Consider the following 19,312-nt stretch of genomic DNA (forward strand, 5'->3'; position numbering starts at 1 on the left):
GAAGCTTATGTACTTTGAATCAGAAAAGCTGATTAGTGTTTTGAAAAATGTCCTGACCAATACTGAAATCAGCGTTTTAGGAGTTCAGCTCCAGTTGGCTAGGAAAGTACTCATCTTGATATTGTGAGTATACAACAAGTTTGGACTGGATTTTCAAAGTAAGTACACCAGCCTCATCACGTCTAGGTAACTGTTTACTGATTCATTCACTTTGTATTGTGAAATTTGGTGACAAATTACGTGCTGATGTTGATGTTGGCATAAAAGACGGGTATTATAAAGCATTTCACATTTTTGGGAATTACACACAAAGATCTGTCATATGGGTGACATATATGGAGCAGTGTATGGGCTCAGTAGTATTTCTATGGGTTCATATACTCTCTGGACGCATGGTTTGGCAGATACAAGTTTTTTCCTTTAGGTAAATTGATCGTTTGGGTACATTTATTAAAAAAAACTTTTATGCAATTTTTCTTTTTGAAAACAAGCTAGCAGCTAATATCACATATCCGTGACTGTGCGACCGGTTTTCCATCCATCACCTATCCACTTGGCAAACATCACATCTCTGAACATTTACTTGCTCATGGCTCCTTTAGATCATTTATCTTTCAGGAGATCTAAGCATTTTCAGAGAAGGCAACGGAGCAGAGGTGCGACACGACAACTCATGTTTTCAGTAACTATTTCGTAGCTATGCTGAAATTGTTAGCATTAACTGTTTTAAAACGTTTTATGCCTAAACTGATCAGCCAGGTCACTATATTTCCATGTGTGCAGTACTATCCTAATTCATTTAGCCTTTTCAACATGTAATTGTGCAAATATGAGATATAAAAATGTGAGGTACCTCATCAAATACCCACAAAAACGCTAAAGTAAGGCAACAATCACATTAAACATGTAGTTCAGTCTGGTGGACGTTAAAAAGAGGAGCTGAGAAAACTGATATTTATGGGAAAAGATTTTGTAGAACTAGTAACTGATCAGCTTAAACCTCTGTTCATACTGGGCTTAAGTGTCCAGTGGGCGGTCCTACTTCGTAACTACACCTTCCATATAGGACATATCACTGCATAGTCATAGAGAGATGGCAGTCAGTCACGAAGTAAAACTACCCACTGGACTCCTAAGGCATGAATGAACAGAGGTTTAAGTGAATAAATTAGTATTCCGACCAAATTAGATAAGCCAGGGAGATCATTGAGAAGAGCCTTTATGATTTTGATCATAACTAGAAATGAGCGGACCCGTGGAAATTTGGGTCAGCGGGATCGGCCAAATCTTAAATTAAGTTCGGTTTGGGACCCAAACTTGATCTGGACCCCAATGGAAGTCAGTAATTGGGCAGTTCGGTCTCCCCCCACATACAGCCAGCCATAAACAGAATACTTCCAGCGGAGGTGGGCAGGGTTTTTCTATTTTTTTTGTTTTCTCAAATCATGCTATTGTTACCCCCAGTGTCAGCCGATCAAGCACTGCAAGCAGCTCACTCTGGTCTGAGCACCGAGCGTACCCGAGCACAGCGATGCTCGCACGAGTGGTGTTAGTACGCAAAGCACCTGAACTCGGTCTTTTAATAAAAGGCCGAACACCGAACCTGAGGTTTGCTAATCTGTAATCATAAATAGTGATGAACGATCACTACCATTTCCGGAAAAATGCTTGGAGTTCCCCATTGTTTTCCATAATACAGGAGTCGAGCCTGTCCGAGGGTCCAACTGCTCGTTACGAGTACTGAGCACCCAAACATATTAGTGTTCGCTCATCACTAATCATATACGTTTCTGTCTAATATTCAGAGTGGTTCAACGCCATTGATTGTATATAAAAAGTGCCTTATGATCTACAAGAGAGATTGTAGATATCTGCTTTTTATACATTGTAAGCTTGCGAGCAGGGCCATTACCCTCTTAGTATCTGTCAAATTGTGCTATTCTGTAATGTCTTATATTCTCTATAAGTGTCCCCTTTGAATTGTAAAGTGCTGCGGAATATGTTGCCACTATATAAATAAAACTTATTATTGCATCTTATTTTTCCTTAATTATTGCAAGATCTTCCAATATGTGTAGATTTGCTGTGATTGTGCTGTATAAGTCAGAAAGCAGAAAAAAAAAGTTGCATCTTCAGAAACATCTATAGTGATTTGTAATTCTGTAGTTAAGGGTTTACTACTTTTCTGCTACAGTTTTCACTACTAGCCCATCACCAAGAAATGTGACTTATAAATACGTACTGTACAGACCTTATTAATATATTACTTTGTGTATATGTAGCAAAGTATAGACTGGTGGCAACTCTACTGGAATCAACTATCACCCACCCAACTCAATAACTCATGTCCGCAAGGTGCGCGTGAACTACACTATGTCTCTGGAAGACGTCTGGTAGAATAACACTGTTTAGCATACATTGAGTGTCCCGAAGGTCTGGGAACTGTTTTCACCATGCTTGGCCTGTGTTCAGCCAGCAAAAGCACCAGTTCGCAGAGTGGCAGGAACACGGAGCAGCTGAATAAACAATGACATGTTAGAGAGAAGGTTGAAAAAAAATTTTCAATCTACTCTCAAGATCCTGCCTGTCCCGTACTTGTTAACACCGCTGTTCAAGCCCAATCTCACATAATCCATAATGAATACCTTGTGTTAAGAAAAAAAATAATAACTTTGGAAATTAAAACTTAGCATTTTTTTTTCGTAATGGATTTACAAAAGCAAATTTTAAAAACCTAATCCAAAAGTACCACTGATTCCAGTTCTTCTTGAAGTTGGGGGAAGATCTGAAGGCCACTTGTCGTGACTTTGAATAAGGAGGGTTAACTAGAGTTACACCTTCAGACTACTTATATATTTGGTAAATATCTCACAGAATCTATGAAAGGAGGATGGAGTCATTTGGGAAAGGATTACGTAACTCACAGGTGTTTCTGCAGACCCGTACAGTTCAGTCCATGCAGAAAAAGACATCATTAAAACCAAACCTTAGAAGGACCTACAAAATCCACATGAGACTAAACACTAAAACATTCTTTGGAATTGAAGGATTATTAAGCATGTCACAGTGGTGTTTATTTCGTTTAACAAGTTTCAGTCTAGCTACAAAGACCAAACCACAGAAGACACTGATGTTGGAAACTCAAACTTCGCTCCGCAAAACTTCGGTGAGGGTAGCACACGAGCCTCCCCTGCGTCCTCAGCACATCCATATGCTAGCAATAACACACTAGACATTATTAAGAAATGCCCCTAGTGGGTTGCTCACTGCATGCCAACTATATGTGTAATGTGTCTGCACAATAAAACATGGAGAAAGACTTAAGATCTATCGAATACACCACTGTGAGTGTGATCAGCTGCTTTGTATTAAACCGTGATAAACAGACTTTACAAATGTCTCTCATCGTTAGCTACCAGGATGCATGCACTTCCGAAGCAACAGTATCATATTGAAGGTGGACATCTACTTATAGGGGTGGCCCATTCAGGAGCGCACATTCAGGCTTCCTTGGGGTAGTGCACTGATTGACAGTTCAGACCAGCGGCATGGTTGTGCTACTAGCCTGAACTTGTAAGTGCTGCGCTCTGTGTCCAGGAGCCCGGCCACTTCTGATAGACTGCAGAGGTGGCCAGTAATCTAGGCAAGGGCAGTAAATGATAAAATTAAAAATCTCACAACGAAAATGACATTTTTAAAGGGATTATCCAGTCTAAAATACAAGTCTGAAGTCACTATAGATGACTGCAGACTTGTGAATCCTCACATCGCACACACTGTAATGCAAGTGTATTCAGCGAGGCTGCGCCCATCTAGTCAGATTCTGGCCGGAAGTATACATATTGCATACTCATGGCCACGTGACTGCCATTCCCGGTTTTTTATACCAGAGAATTCTCACAGTGTGCAGGGTGTGTGATCTGAGAATTTACAAGTCTGCAGTTACATAGACTTGTCATTTTAGACCAGACAATTGCTTTAAGAAGTCCCATAGAGGGGTCATTTAACATTTCTACCATTGGAACACTATGGAGCTCAAAATTCCTGGGACTTCTAGTGCTAATAAGAAGTAATCTGCAAAGTTGCTGGTTTTTACAAGCACTTTGCAACGTTACGCACTTATGCTGATAAAAAAAAATGCCCCTTTAACACGTATCATCTAAAATCGCTCAGAAGCATGCTATGGTGTTAGAAAATAATATAGAGAAATAAAACAAAAAAAATGCATTATTATAAAAAACAAAAAAATGCTAATTGTTTTGATCCAATTTTTCTTACTGCACAGAGATGTGAAATTGTGATCTAATCTCTCAAAAAAGGCCACACAATACACAAACACCAATAATATTTAAAGAGAATCTGTAAGAAGGTTTTTACTATGTAAGCTGAAGCCAGTATGCTGCAAGGGTTAACACAGAAAATTCAGGGATGCCTGTCTTGCCACAATCCCATCTGTTGTTTATTTGCCATGTTTGTTTAAGCATTTAGCATTGCTTGGACTACAAAGTCAAGTACATGGCAGTCTGACACCCCCCTCCTCTGATTGACACCTCACTGTCAATGTGTCAGCTTTCTGAGCTCTGCTATATGACTAAATCTAAAAATTCTGATTGTAACAGAACAGCTGCACCCAGTAATCTAAGTGATAGATCATTGGATTCAGGATCTCATTGACTACATCATGCTGCTCTCAAACAAAGTAGCAAAAACTTGCTAACAGATTCCCTTTAATCTATGAAAGAGGATCATGACTGTGTGAGTGGTGAAAATGATCTCCCCTGCTTCTAGCAACACTGAGCTACTTTATGACTTAAAAAGACATTCATCTGACTAGAACAACAGAAGATTGTCAGATTTGTTCACACTACAATCAGTACAATAGTTACTTGTTCTCATCACAAAGTCTAAAGCCTGCTTTACACGTTGCAATTTCGCATGCGATTTCGTATGCGATTTGCAACGCCCCCATCGTATGTGCGGCACGTTCAATTTGTTGAATCTGCCGCACATATGAGTAACCCCCCGTCACACGTACTTACCCGTCCATACGACCTCGATGTGGGCGGCGAACGTCCACTTCCTGGAGTGGGAGGGACGTTTGACGTCACATCGACGTCACACGGCAGCCGGCCAATAGAAGCGGAGGGGCGGAGCTGAGCGGGACGTAAACATCCCGCCCACCTCCTTCCTTCCGCATTGTGGGCCGGGAGCCGCAGGACGCTGGTAAGATCTGTTCATCGTTCCCGGGTGTCACACACTGCAATGTGTGCTACCCCAGGTACGATGAACAATCTGACGTGCAATTCTAGAAACAGGTACGATGTGTATGCGATGAACGTTTTAACGTTCAATCGCAATCGCATGTACCTGTCACACACTGCAATGTAACTTACAATGCCGGATGTGCGTCACTTACGACGTGACCCCGCCGACACATTGTAAGATATATTGCAGCGTGTAAAGCGGGCTTTAGTTGGAGAAACCCTTTAAAGGGTGAATAAATTGTATGCACATTTAAAGAAACATCAAATCCATTAGAGGCCGGATTGAGATGGCCGTATCTGACGGTCCGTATACAATGGTCTGACATCTCCAGACCAGAATTTACCAATAAATGTGTGTCTACTAGACCATAGGTTTGAGCTGGGAGACCTGCGGTCAGTCTAGGCATTGCAATCCACACACAGAGCATGGACTATGTCCGTCTGAACAAGGTCTTAGGGGTACTTTGCACGTTGCGACATCGCTAGCATCGGCTAGCGATGCCGAGCGCGATAGTACCCGCCCCCGTCGCACATGTGATATCTTGTGATAGCTGCCGTAGCGAACATTATCGCTACGGCAGCTTCACATGCACATACCTGCCCTGCGACGCCACTCTGGCCGGCGACCCGCCTCCTTCCTAAGGGGGCAGGTCGTGCGGCATCACAGCGACGTCACACGGCAGGTGGCCAATAGAAGCAGAGGGGCGGAGATGAGCGGGACGTAAGCATCCCGCCCACCTCCTTTCTTCCGCATAGCCGGTGGACGCAGGTAAGGAGATGTTCCTCGCTCCTGCAGCTTCACACACAGCGATGTGTGCTGCCGCAGGAACGAGGAACATCGTATCTCCTATTGGTGCGGCATTATGAAAATGTCCGACACTACACAGATCACTGATTTACGACGCTTTTGCGATCGTTTATCGCCGCATCTAGGTTTTACACGTTGCAACGTCGTTACCGGCGCTGGATGTGCGTCACTTTCAATTTGACCCCGACGATATCGCAGTAGCCATGTCGCAACGTGCAAAGTACCCCTTAGACTTCTATTCTTAACTATGTATATGGCCATACATAAAGAAGAGCAGATCATACAATTTTGTCCTAATTATTGGAATTGTGCAAGTCACGCATCTTAGGTGGTGATGCTAGATGCTCCTGACCACCAGAAATGCATAATATCATACAATCATTTTCTCAAGAAACTGGCCACTTTTTTTAGGGTGTGTTAAATCTATCCTTAGTAGAAGGCTCACTGAATGATCACAATCCCTAAGTAACCATCAAACCTGTTGTTCTGCTGCCTCTCAGGAGCAGAACAAAAAAATTGATGGTAGATGAAATCCATCGCAGAATGGAAACTGAAGGGTGCCCAATGGTTCCCACAATGTCACAAACTTTAACTTGTCATTTAACACAACACAAGCCACTTAAAATGTTTGCTGCATTATGGTATCATAAAAAGTGTAAAAGCGTGGCTTCTTGTTTTGATTTGTTTTTTATTTTTTTTTGGGTTTTTTTTTCAGATTTTTCTTGGTAGATATGATGAAATCTGTAATTGCACTTCCAATGCAGCTTTATCTGTTTCCATTTTTGCCCTTGCTATACTATCGACCCCCAATGTCAACCATGGAAAGCATCTTGCTCAGTAATGATATACCCTATATTTAAGTAGAAATTTTATCTACATTTTTCTCAAATTTATTGTCTGAAAGTCACCTGTTCTCTAAAGGTATACGGGCACCATAAAGGGAGCCCCCTTCATAAGCCCCAAGTCCCATTCGTGTAAGACATTCATTTGAACGACCGACCCGAAATAATACATCTGCATTAAATGCATGGAAATGAAAAAATTCCCATATGTTACCATGGAAAGATAGGACTCTGTATAGGAGTTGTGGGCCCAAAACTACTGCAAATGTTTAATCAAGACCAAATGCAAAAATTTAAAAACATGTTCCTAAATAGCGTTAATGAGGTTTTTGTGCAGAAAATGTGCCGCATTTACCAATTCTAACCTTGTGGATATGATTACGGTACAGAAAAACTCATGCCGCTAACGAGCTTAAAGATGCGGCAGTACTATGAATTTCAGTGTTTATGGACTAAGAAAAAAAAGACTGCGTCAAATCGGCCCCAAAATGCACAAGGCCAAAGTATGGGGAGTTTTTTTTACCTCAGGATTTGTAGCCAAAACCAGGAGTGGAACAATCAGAGGAAAAGTATAATAGAAACACGAGCACCACTTCTGCATTTTTCACCTACTCCTGGTTTTGGCTTGTGCCTATGAGCCGGAATAGCGGGTGACATGTAACCCACATGATCTTAGTTGGGGACATATTTTGTTTGCACGCTCTGTGTGTTGGTTGGGGAGCATTGTATCATGAAAATGGGGGACACCTGGTCACAATTAGTCGGAAAGCTATGGTGGTGAGTAACCCTACCTGTTATTGGACATTCAGTCCCATGTATAAATTGACCCATTTGTGGGCCGGCAACTTATTGATGCACTCAGCGTTGGACTGGCTACTGGAGGAAACTCCAGTAATGCCAGGTCTGGATTCAGGTACCTGCATTGCACTCCGGAGCTGTCACCTGAGCTCTGGCATGCAGCCGAGACTGTACCGCGAGCACTGAGTGATTGATTCCCCAGTGCTTGCGGTTCAGTTCATGTCAGCTGCAGGCAGGCCGGGGTGCTCTCTCCTGAACTCTGGAGATCAGCCCAGCCTGTGTGCAGCTGTCATGAATTGAGCTTCAATCACCGGGGAATCAATCACTCGGCGCTCGCGGTACAGTCTAGGATGCACGTCGGAGCTCAGGTGACAGCTCCGGAGTGCAATGCAGGTACCTGAATCCAGGCCTGGCATTACTGGGAGATTCCTCCGGTAGCCAGTCCGACGCTGGATGCACTGTTTGGTCTCCATGCAGGCCTTAATGTCTGCTTATTTGCCCTGTGGTCTACTAGCAGATTCCCCTATTGAGTCATAACGGATGAAACTTGTAGGGGGTTCTATGGGATCTAATAGGGTGTAATAGTTGAGGTTTAGCTGTGGCCTCCCTTGTAAGGGCAGGAGCTGGGGTTTCACAGGGCTCAGTAATGAATGCACGGTCAGAGGACCTGATCAGGAGATGCACAGAGACTGTAGATATCAGGTTAGCGGCCTCATAGGATGAGACATACACTGATGGGTGAGACAGTTTCAACTTTGACAGTGTCACCACTGTGATTTTTTTCATTATTTGTTGTCATGTGATATTGTTTACAAAATAATAATGGAGGAGCCACCACTTTGGTTTTTTGTAGCACTTAATATTAGGATAGAGTATTTTTACCATCTGTTGGCTGCAGCACAATGCATTAATGAGTAGCAGACCATCTATGAATAGATGAACCGGATGATGTATCACCGATATGGTGACTAATGGGAGTATTAGCACTGTCGGTGGGCTGCTTCATTTTGCCATAATAGGGCAGGATTGTGGGAGCCACAACGAGTGGCAGAAATATATATTCTCCATTATTAATTGCCTATTGTGGACAGGATGCGACAGAGACTGTCTATTGACTTTACTGTTTCACGAGCACTTAAATCACTAAGGCATTTAAGGTGTACAATTTCTTAATGTATAATATTAAAAGTTTATGTTTTATACAGTGGAACCTTGGATTAAGAGTAACTTGGTTTGAGAGCATTTTGCAAAGCAAGCAAAGCTTGTAACTTGGTTTAAGAGCATTGATTTGCAATAAGAGCAAATACTCACTGTGCACACTTCCGGTTCCGTCCTTTCACTGCACTCTGACCCGCTCTGAAGGTAACTTTCTGTACATATGTACTGTACACAGTATACCATTGTACAGTATTACATAGGCACCGGTTTCCAGTACTTCACCTTCCCCCTCATGAAGCCCTAGCGAGACGCGTAGGGGAGCATTTGTTTATTGCTTATTGATACCTGATGGGTGTGTATCTTTGCATGTGGACTTAGTGCTCTCCTCTATTGGAGTGCTCTTTATCCCTAACTTGAAGCACTTATGCACTTTTTTGACTATTTATCTTATGGGATATGTCTCCACTTCCTCATTGGTTAACCTTTTCAGGTCTCTTATAACAACCTTTTTACCATCCTTCAAGGGAATTGCTTGTGCCTCTTTCTCTCCTTATTGCTTGGATCCTCTTTATATACTGCTTTACTCATCACTTTATGAGCCCTATGTATTTCTTGTCACCAATAAAATTTGTCTTTTATATGCATGAAATATGATTTGGGTTCTATTTATTTTGATATTTGGCACTTTAAGTCCCCCTCTTTCTCTCAAGCTCCTTAATCTAGTGTTTGGGGTGTGCCAATACAGCCCACAGAGAGCTGTTTTTGTGTCCTTTCCCTTACGGTTTTGTTCATTGTACAGTATTGTATATACTATATAGCATGTCTATCAATTTGCATTTGTGGATATAGTATTGCACTTTTTCAGCTAACCAGTACAGCACATTGCTTGTACTGTACCTATCACACACCAACAATTCTATTGTAAGCTAAAGTGTAGCTTAATTTGTTGTTTATGTTTCTTAATGTACTGCACTGTAGTTTGCATTAGTGTAAGGTAATAATGTTATATGAATACGATACATTATTTTGTATTACGTAATAAGTTTGTATAAATACAGCAAATATTTTGGGCTGTGGAACGAATTGTCTGCATTTCAATTATTTCCTATGGAAAAATTTGCTTTGATATAAGAGTAACTTGATTTAAGAGCACAGTCCCGGAACCAAAGGGGAAAGCACATAACAAAAGAAACAAGAATGAAATAATTAGCACAGGTTGCTATTGCATTTGTTACTGCAGACCCCTGCTGAAAAACGCAGCCTATTTTGCACATGGAAATTTGGCCTAAGAAAACCAAAAAAAAAAAAAATAAGTGGTTCGAAGGCGCACATAATTTATTTTTACAAAACTTTGATTTATTTGCAGTGAAAATAACTTTTGGAAATTTTAAGAGGATTGAAGTGATTTACCTGTTTTCGCACATATTCCACCATGAGTTCCAGTTGCCGGGGATCATCACACTTCATGTTAAAAAGATTTCGCCAAAGTGCAGAAGACAGAACGCGATCATCAGATATGATCCCCTAAAATAGAGAAACAATTAAGCTTGTAGTCACCACCGAGTTAATATGTTAATCTTGGAATATATTAAAAATCAGCGGTGCCATAGTTTGGAAACCGGTTTCCGGATTATTTTTCATCACAGCTAACAAATTTCAGAAGAAGAAAGAAATAAGGACTAATTGATGCTGAATTCACACCAAAGGAGAAAATAGAGCACTAAAGGAAAAAAATGGCGTAATATATGACAAGCTTAGTGTAGAAATACATGTCAATATATAACAGAATGTAAGAACAGAGCAAGGGCAACTTAAAGGCAATCTGATTTTTGCTATATAATCTGAGAGCAGCATAATATAAGGGCAGAGACTGATTTCAGTGATGTGTCACTTACGGATCTGCTTGGTGCAGTTTTGATAGATTCCTTGTTTTGTCTGGTGTAGACGCAGCAGAGCTAAATCTCTTGGTCTGTGTGTAATCCCACCCACACCCCTGATTAGCAGCCTCCTGTGTACACTTTGAATTGTCAGTAAGCTGCTAATCAGTGGTGGGGATAGGGTTACATAGATTACCCTAACTTCTATGAATGTGAGACTTAAGCCCCTGTCACATTTAACGACTTTCCAGCAATCTCGACAACGATACGACCTGGTAAGTCGCTACGTGGTCGCTGGTGAGATGTTAAACAGTCAGATCTTCCCAATGACGCAGCAACAATACAGCGACCTGTATAATAATCTCAGTGGTCGTTGCACGCCTACGTGGCTGTACGTGTCTGAGCTCTGAGTCGTCAACGAGGTCGTTGGTACGGCATCAAACACCCAGATGCATCCTGCCCAGCAGGACCTCGACTATCAAAAAATGGTCCAGGCCATTCCGACTCGACCAGTGATCTCACAGCAGGGTCCTGGTCGCTGCTATGTGTCAAACGTAGCAAGATCGCTGGCGAGGTCGTTGTTGCGTCACAGAATCTGTGACTCAGCAGCGATCTTGCTATGTGTGAAGGTACCTATAGTCAGGCAGTGATAATCTCTTGTTGATAAAACACTGATCGTATTGAAACTACAACACAGCCTAATAAGTGACACATCTATGCAAACAGGCTTTCTTGCCTTAAATAATGCTGCTATCAGATTGAATGACAGATTTTATTTACATAAATGTAAATTTATTACATATAAAAATGAATTTTAAAATGTATATCAATAAACCGATAATAATAAAGTCCAATGTATCAATATATACTTACATTGTATTGCAATAAAAAGTACAATAAGAAATGACACACATATAACAATCTAAAAACTGTCATAGTGGTAGTCATAAAACCACCTAAACTGAGGGAAGGCTTTTACTTGCTTTTATTTGGTTAAACGACAAGAGTCCTCTAATCATGTCTGCATCTGACCATGCATCTATAATGACCTAAAAGGCGCCATTGCAAATGTTTCTCCATTCATTGGAGCCGGTGGAATAATTCCTGCTTTCATGTATTGCCTAGCCTCATTCTGTCAGATTAAATGTAAGTTATTGCTCCGTAATACCACTGAAGACCAGGAAGGGTCGGCAAGAGACTAATGGAGGATGTCTGATCAACATCCTCTATAGTCTTGTTACTATCATGACCAGAGGGTTGACAGTTGGCGGTGAGAGACAGCCCCGAGTGGAGGAGCAGGGTACAAGGCCTGCTAGGATCAAGTACCTTGCCAGTCTTTTCCAAAGAGTCGGCTACAGAAGAAATATTAAAGGCACGTTCCTGCCTTCTCCAAGGAATCTAAATACAGAATCCACACAAGTCTTGACACTAGTGAGTGGCACTCGGCATCCTGCCAGCTATAATTGGTAGACCAAGAGACCGAGGCTATAACCTTAAAGACCCTAAAGCTTATGAGCCCATCGCAGCCAGGCCAAACCTCAGGTATAGATTTGCCATGTCAGAGTATCAGTCCAGCAGCCATCCATCCGGAATCTGCATGGAAATCCAGTGTTGCGGCTTAATATACAAGAAGCTGTGGACTATTGACATGTGACACAGTAAATGGTTAAAGCTGTTTATACCAAGGTCTGGGCTGCCTTCTTCCTTCCTACCTAACTCTAATCATCTAGATCTACTCTGGGAAAGGGTATGGAGCACCAGGAACCAGGTAGGAGCACCGGGACACCTCAAACTGCACAACACCGCAGAAAAGCCACACCATCACTCGGCACCTACTAGTAGTGCCTTTTGGCCCTACTACCCGGTGACACATCTGGCTTGGCTTAATAAAGAATATTTCTATGGCAGTTTGGGGGGGGGGGTCTTTGTTAGGTACCATGTTCCATGGTAACCCATCATAGCCATATTATAAACACCTTTGCAACCTTGACATCTAATGAGTTAGGTGAGATCAGAGATTTCTCGGATGCCTCCCACAGGACATCTGCTATTGATGGCATGGGTAACGGTTCTACGCCTGTATAATTGTAATTATTGACAGGCAGAATTCCATAATACAAGTGTACATCATGGCATTGTATGAAATAAAGTTCATCAAAAATATAGAGCAATTCCGGTGGCTGCTGGCGTTAGATCATACCTCATCATATCCAAATATGGATGCATAAAATATTTCTGTTAAAGCTTTTGTTGTGTTCTTCATTGTCACAGAATCAATCTGAAAAAAAAGAAAAAAGAAAAAAATATAAACATTTTATTATACATGTAATGGTATATAATGATAACACATCCTAAAATGAGTGTTCATGATCTTTAAATTACAATAGACTGAAAACAGAGTGCCGACTGACCCGTGGAGAGACTGACATCCTCCTGACTCGGTACTTCTTATCTTCTGTGCCTTGGAAGAAGGGACATTGTGCAGATGCCCAAGATTTCAAGCTTGGAAGGGAAGATGACCGGAGTCAGGAGGATGCCAGGAACGCCCAAGTAGGCATGATTTCATCATGTAAAGCCGGATTACTTCCAGTAAAGAATCCCCACGACTAGTCAGGTACATTTTCATTCACCGAAGAGGTCATCAACAGTTTATTTTTCATATAATTACAACTATTGTCTTAGGTACCGTAAAGATTATTGGAACGCTACATGCATGTACAAACCTGAAAGGTTCCCTTTAACCATGTCTGTGCTGCCTAACCAGCAACATGCCAAAACATTCAGAAAATACTCAATGGATCAGCATGGCCAAAAGCACATCCTATAAATCCCACAATCCACCTATAATTACTTAATGATCACCTTAAACGCAAAGCTACTTTTATGTCCTAATATAGCGACTTGGAATGCACAGGGAATAAGAATAATGTATAGTAGCACTTTATTAAGGCATACTTTAAAGCAGTAGTCCTCAATTTTTCTGAAAGGGAATCTGTCAGCAGGTTTTTTCTACCTCATCTGACAGCAGCATAATGTAAGTAAGGAGATTCTGAATCCAATGATGTATCACAGATTACTGGGTGCAGCCATTGTCACATAATGAAAGAATTGAGTTTTAATGTACCTTCACACATAACGAGATCGCTAGCGAGGTCGCAGCTGAGGCACGGTTTCTGTGACGCAGTAGCGATCCCGTTCGCGATCTCGTTATGTGTGACACCTACCAGCGATCAGGCCCCTGCTGTGAGATCTCTAGTCGTTGCAGAATGGTCCAGGCCATTTTCTTCAAAGGCGATGTCTTGCTGGGCAGCACACAGGACCCATCGCTGTGTTTGACACTGTGTGACAGGGTCACAGTGACTGCTGAGATCGTTATACAGGTCGCTACTGCGACCTGTATCATTCCTGCATCGCTGGCAAGATCTGACTGTGTGACATCTCACCAGCGACCTCCCAGCGACTTACCAGCGATCCCTATCAGGTCGCATCGTTTTCGGGATCGCTGGTAAGTCATTGTGTGACTAGGCCTTTAGTCACATAGCTGAGATAGGAAAGCTCTCCCGCTCACAGCAGGCTCTCAATAGAGATTGTGCATTGACATTGAAGTGGCAATCACAGCAGGGGGCATATCGGACTGCTCTGGACAAGCCAACTAGACCTAGCAATGTTAATCACAGGGTAATAAAGTTAAATAATGGCACACAAAGATAAGAGAGGCATAGTTGCTTTTTGTTTTTAACCCCAACATCATGCTGTCCTCAGCTTACATAGCAAAAACATGCTGACAGATTCCCTTTATCTTGAGAGCCACATTCAGCTCAGAGATGGTCAGGAGCCACATCCAGGCCTGCCCTGCCCAGTAGTGATCCTCAGAGCCCACCATTACCAGTATGATGGCCAAAGCTTCCAGAGCACATGGATATCCTGTGGCTTCTTTGTACACAAACCGTATAATTACATACACTGTACATATATTTTACCCTCTTTCTCATACCCTCTAAGCTATCACATCCAGCTTCAAACTTCCTTCTAACAGTATCATCCTATCTCCAGCGTACCATAAATATTTCTCTCCTCTTTCACCCTGCAAATATAGGTTAATCCACATTTTTGGGCTACTCATAAAAGTCCCCATCCAGAGACCTTCTCTTCATAGCTAATGGCAGACAGTTGCGAGCCACACATCTTGGGCTTGCGAGCCACATGCATCTCCCAGGACACAGGTTTGGGAACCCTGCTTTAAAGTATAATGCATCATTGTATATGTTTTCCTTCCATTCACCGACAAACTATGTTCTCATTCTTTCTTTATTTGACTTCTGTAAATAATGTACAGTATAAGGATCTAAATAAGATACATGTCAAAATACAGATTCAAAAAGTTGGCCATTTATTATCTAAATATTTTTTGTAAATGACTTTTTTTTAGAACACTATAGGAAAAAACTACATGAGCAAGTATTTCATAATTTTTTCCAATTTCTGTTTCTTTTGGTGTTCGATGAAACTTGCAAAAAATCAAATAATTTGACATTTCCTTATAACATCACCAAAGCACTGGATGTTTTGAAGTCTGTCTTCCCAAGGATGTTCCTATCTAGAGTACGGTCACCCCAGATAGTGCCTGATGAATAGCATCATACAGTGCTCTATAACAGTGCCACATAACACTTTACGCTATACACAAATATAGTTGTCTAAATACTAATGATATTTGTAAACTGCAAGAATGATATACTATTCACGGCCTAAGTAGCAGTGCCGCATAATATTACAGCAAATACTGCCGTATAATGACAATTATAATAATTACAATTTACTTGTTATTAAAACTCAGCTCCATTTGGACCAACAGAGAGGTTTTTAATTATACTATTTACTGCTTGTTGCCTTGGTTACTGACCACCTTTGCAGTCTAGCATAGCGGCTAGTCTCCTAAGCATGAAACGCAAGCTTGCCAGCAAGTGCTACTCTGAAGCTGGTCACATCTCTAGATCTTGCTAGCTTTAGTGCCCCTGCTGTGCTACTCGCATCAGAGTGCACACAGTTTGTGTTAATGGCACAACCATGTCGCAGGCCTGAACTGTGAATCATTCATGGCAGCAAATAGGAATCCAAGAGGCTGAGGCGTAGTGGTGCTCCTCTGAAGACCACATGAGGAGGCTGGGGAGTGGTGCACCTCTGAAGACAACATGAGGAGACTGGGGAGTGGTGCACCTCTGAAGACAACATGAGGAGGCTGGGGAGTGGTGCACCTCTGAAGACAACATGAGGAGGCTGGGGAGTGGTGCACCTCTGAAGACCACATGAGGAGACTGGGGAGTGGTGCACCTCTGAAGACAACATGAGGAGACTGGGGAGTGGTGCACCTCTGAAGACAACATGTGGAGGCTGGGGAGTGGTGCACCTCTGAAGACCACATGAGGAGACTGGGGAGTGGTGCACCTCTGAAGACAACATGAGGAGCCTGAGGAGTGGTGCACATCTGAAGACCACATGTGGAGACTGGGGAGTGGTGCACCTCTGAAGACAACATGAGGAGACTGGGGAGTGATGCACCTCTGAAGACAACATGAGGAGGCTGGGGAGTGGTGCACTTCTGAAGACTACATGAGGAGACTGGGGAGTGGTGCACCTCTGAAGACAACATGAGGAGGCTGGGGAGTGGTGCACCTCTGAAGACAACATGAGGAGGCTGGGGAGTGGTGCACCTCTGAAGACAACATGAGGAGGCTGGGGAGTGGTGCACTTCTGAAGACAACATGAGGAGACTGGGGAGTGGTGCACCTCTGAAGACAACATGAGCAGGGCTGGGGAGTGGTGTACCTCTGAAGACAACATGAGCAGGGCTGGGGAATGGTGCACCTCTGAAGACATGAGACAACACCTTTAAGATTCATTTTTGTTGTAATTCGCAGGTGCCAAGATATACAGTATGTGTCAGGGGTCGCTAGTGTACCGTGTGATCCCACATGTCAAAAACACGGCTCTGATCCTTTTTAGCTTTAAGGATCATAAATATTAAGTATTGGGAAAAGAATTCATGAATTTCCTACCCTTGCTTAATGCTTGGAGCTGCATGAGTGTCGAAAGGGTCCCTCTGGCTTTTCAGGATTTGCTCAGGTGCCCAGATGTGGTAAATCCCTTTAAACAACGTCTATTGTTACATTTAAATCCAACATCTGTATTTATGCAAGTGTAAATGATTTATGAAAAGTTTTTCAAAACTTACTGTTTACAGAATAGCCTCATTGAAGTTGCCCAAAGTTTGCCATGTTTAGGTAAATACTTTTTTCTATGTCCCTTGCCCTTTCAGTAATATGCTCGACTTAAAAAGCATCAGCCATTCTTGGATCCCAGTCAAGCTGCCGTCTTCTAGACGGACTGTGTCAATGACAGCAGCCAGAGCACAGAGGTTTTGGATGTTCTAGCTTGCACAAGTGAGGTCAGCATAGCCAACCATACAGCAAGTCCTATATTAAATTAGAGCACGTTTAATGACATTTTCTTCATCAACAGAAAGTTGTGCCATTTTATATATAAGATTATTTTGGCTTCAGTTATGGAGTTCAGCACATTACATGGATAATCTACTTCTTCAGCCATCTATTGCTTTCCCTACAGGACAAAAAAGGGGGGAAAAACACAGTTTAGCGCTGGAGTTGTGACTTTAGACTTGAGGCTTTTTTGTCAATGTGATGGTAAAAAGATACCAGTCATTTTATTGTGAAAGCCAGGACACTTGAGTTTTGCCCCAAAAGCACTTTGCTTGAGATCTGGGTTAGCAACAGTTTATTTTTCCTTAACTCTTCTATGTCTTACTTGATCCACCTCCATTGTCTCGTACAGTGAAGACAGGCTTTACTCTTGTGAACTTTATATTTTGTCTACTTAATGGCCATCAATTTGGTAAAAACTTGTGGCAGAACAAGAACTGCTGATCAGTTCGTAGCTCATCGGCAACCGAGTAGGAGCCAAGCCGCAGTTCTCAGCAATGGCCACTACACGGAGCTGTTCTGTCTCTTTTCACGCATCAACTGATGAATATCTTAAGTCTAGACAACCCAATTAATGAAGTGTCTAATTATCAGAAGTTCCACTTTGCAGCCACTTGATGTATTCTAAGTAAAGATAAGCAAACACGAACCGTAAAGTTCGAGTGTCCGGGGCTAGAACACAGTCTTTTTAAAAAAAAAAAAAAAAAAAGTCAGAGTTTGAGTGCAGTTTGTATGCTTACCACTCGATTGAACATTGGAGTGCTAGGGTACGCTCGGCCTAGTGAGAGCCCTTTGCAGTCTCTGAATGACTTACTGAGGGTAAAAAACAAAAACACAAAACCTCTCTCTCCTCTGGAAATGCTCTGATTATGGCTGGCAGTATGTGTCCAGAAAGCCGAACTGCCCAATCATTGAGTTCCATTATACTCGTTACTCAAGTTGAGCCTGTTAATTCGGGTCCCCATTGACTTACCGTATTTTCCGGATTGTAAGACGCACTCACCCCCCCTCCCAAAAAACGGAGGGGTGTCCTATAATCCAGTTATGGCTTACTGGGGCGATGATGGTGGTACAGGGTTGGCAATACTGAGGGCTCGGAGGAGGGAGAAGTGTTACTGCAGTGGAGCGGCTCAGGCGGGTCACAGGACAGAGGGTTGACAATAACTGTGGGCCCGAGGGTATCACTGACCTTCCTGAGCCATTACACTCCCTCCTCCGAGCCCGCAGCATCGCTGTTCTCCGTCCACTGACCTTCTTGAGACGCGACACCGCCTCCTACGAGCCCGTTGTCTCGCCGACCATGCCTCCTGTGACCCTCTTGAGCCGCTCCCCCCTGGTGAGAAGACCGGCCGAACCCAAACATACACGGGTCCTCATCTATAATTCTAAGGCATCATGCTATATCAAACTCGCTTAGACCTGTCTTTCAAGGCACATGGTTTTAATGGTCATAATGGTAGCCTCCGACAACAGAAAAATAAGAAGGCTATCTCCCAGAATATAGTGCCAAAAATATTTTTAATGTGCAAACACAGAAGAACCATAAAACAATATACATTTTGCATTATGTCAATCATACTTATCAACAGAATAAAGCTGATAGGTCAGTTCTGTCACACAGTTATTTAAGGGGTATACATTCCAAATATGGGGTCACTTTAGGAGGATGGTGGGGGGAGGTTTCCTCTGAATTTATACCTCAGGGGCTCTGCAAATACAATATGGCAACAGGAAACTATAGAAAAAAAATTAAGCTTCGAATGGTGTTCCTTTCATTCGGAGTCATACTATGCGCTCAAATCATAGAATATCCAACGAATACAGAGTATTTCTAAACTAGTTTGAAAAATGTAATTTTTTTTTAATGATTTCAAAACATATCTTTATAAAGTACGATGAGTAAAGAAAAAAACAACACTCTCAAAACCAAAGGGATATGTAGAAAAGTTACCGTAATTCTACGTAAAAGGGACACATGATTGATTTGAATTTTCCAGGCTTTTTGCTCCTGTTCTGATGATTTTATAAAAAGGTACATAACATAGGCCTAAGTGATATGTATAGACTT

The 19,312-nt window shown here is 42.2% G+C and overlaps 1 protein-coding gene across 1 annotated transcript in view; it reads right to left on the bottom strand.

The window, feature by feature from the left end:
• The window catches only part of UQCC1 (ubiquinol-cytochrome c reductase complex assembly factor 1), a 213,519-nt gene that overhangs the window by 11,742 nt on the left and 182,465 nt on the right, over positions 1-19,312 (bottom strand). The window contains exons 8-9 of the mRNA XM_075350030.1: positions 12,948-13,025; positions 10,281-10,394 (exon numbers count right to left, since the gene is read on the bottom strand). Of these exons, the coding sequence (XP_075206145.1) occupies positions 10,281-10,394; positions 12,948-13,025 (192 nt within the window). The remainder of the gene's footprint in view (positions 1-10,280; positions 10,395-12,947; positions 13,026-19,312) is intronic.

The sequence above is a fragment of the Anomaloglossus baeobatrachus genome, chromosome 5, assembly GCF_048569485.1.
Source record: "Anomaloglossus baeobatrachus isolate aAnoBae1 chromosome 5, aAnoBae1.hap1, whole genome shotgun sequence".
Classification (NCBI taxonomy): Eukaryota; Metazoa; Chordata; class Amphibia; order Anura; family Aromobatidae; genus Anomaloglossus; species Anomaloglossus baeobatrachus.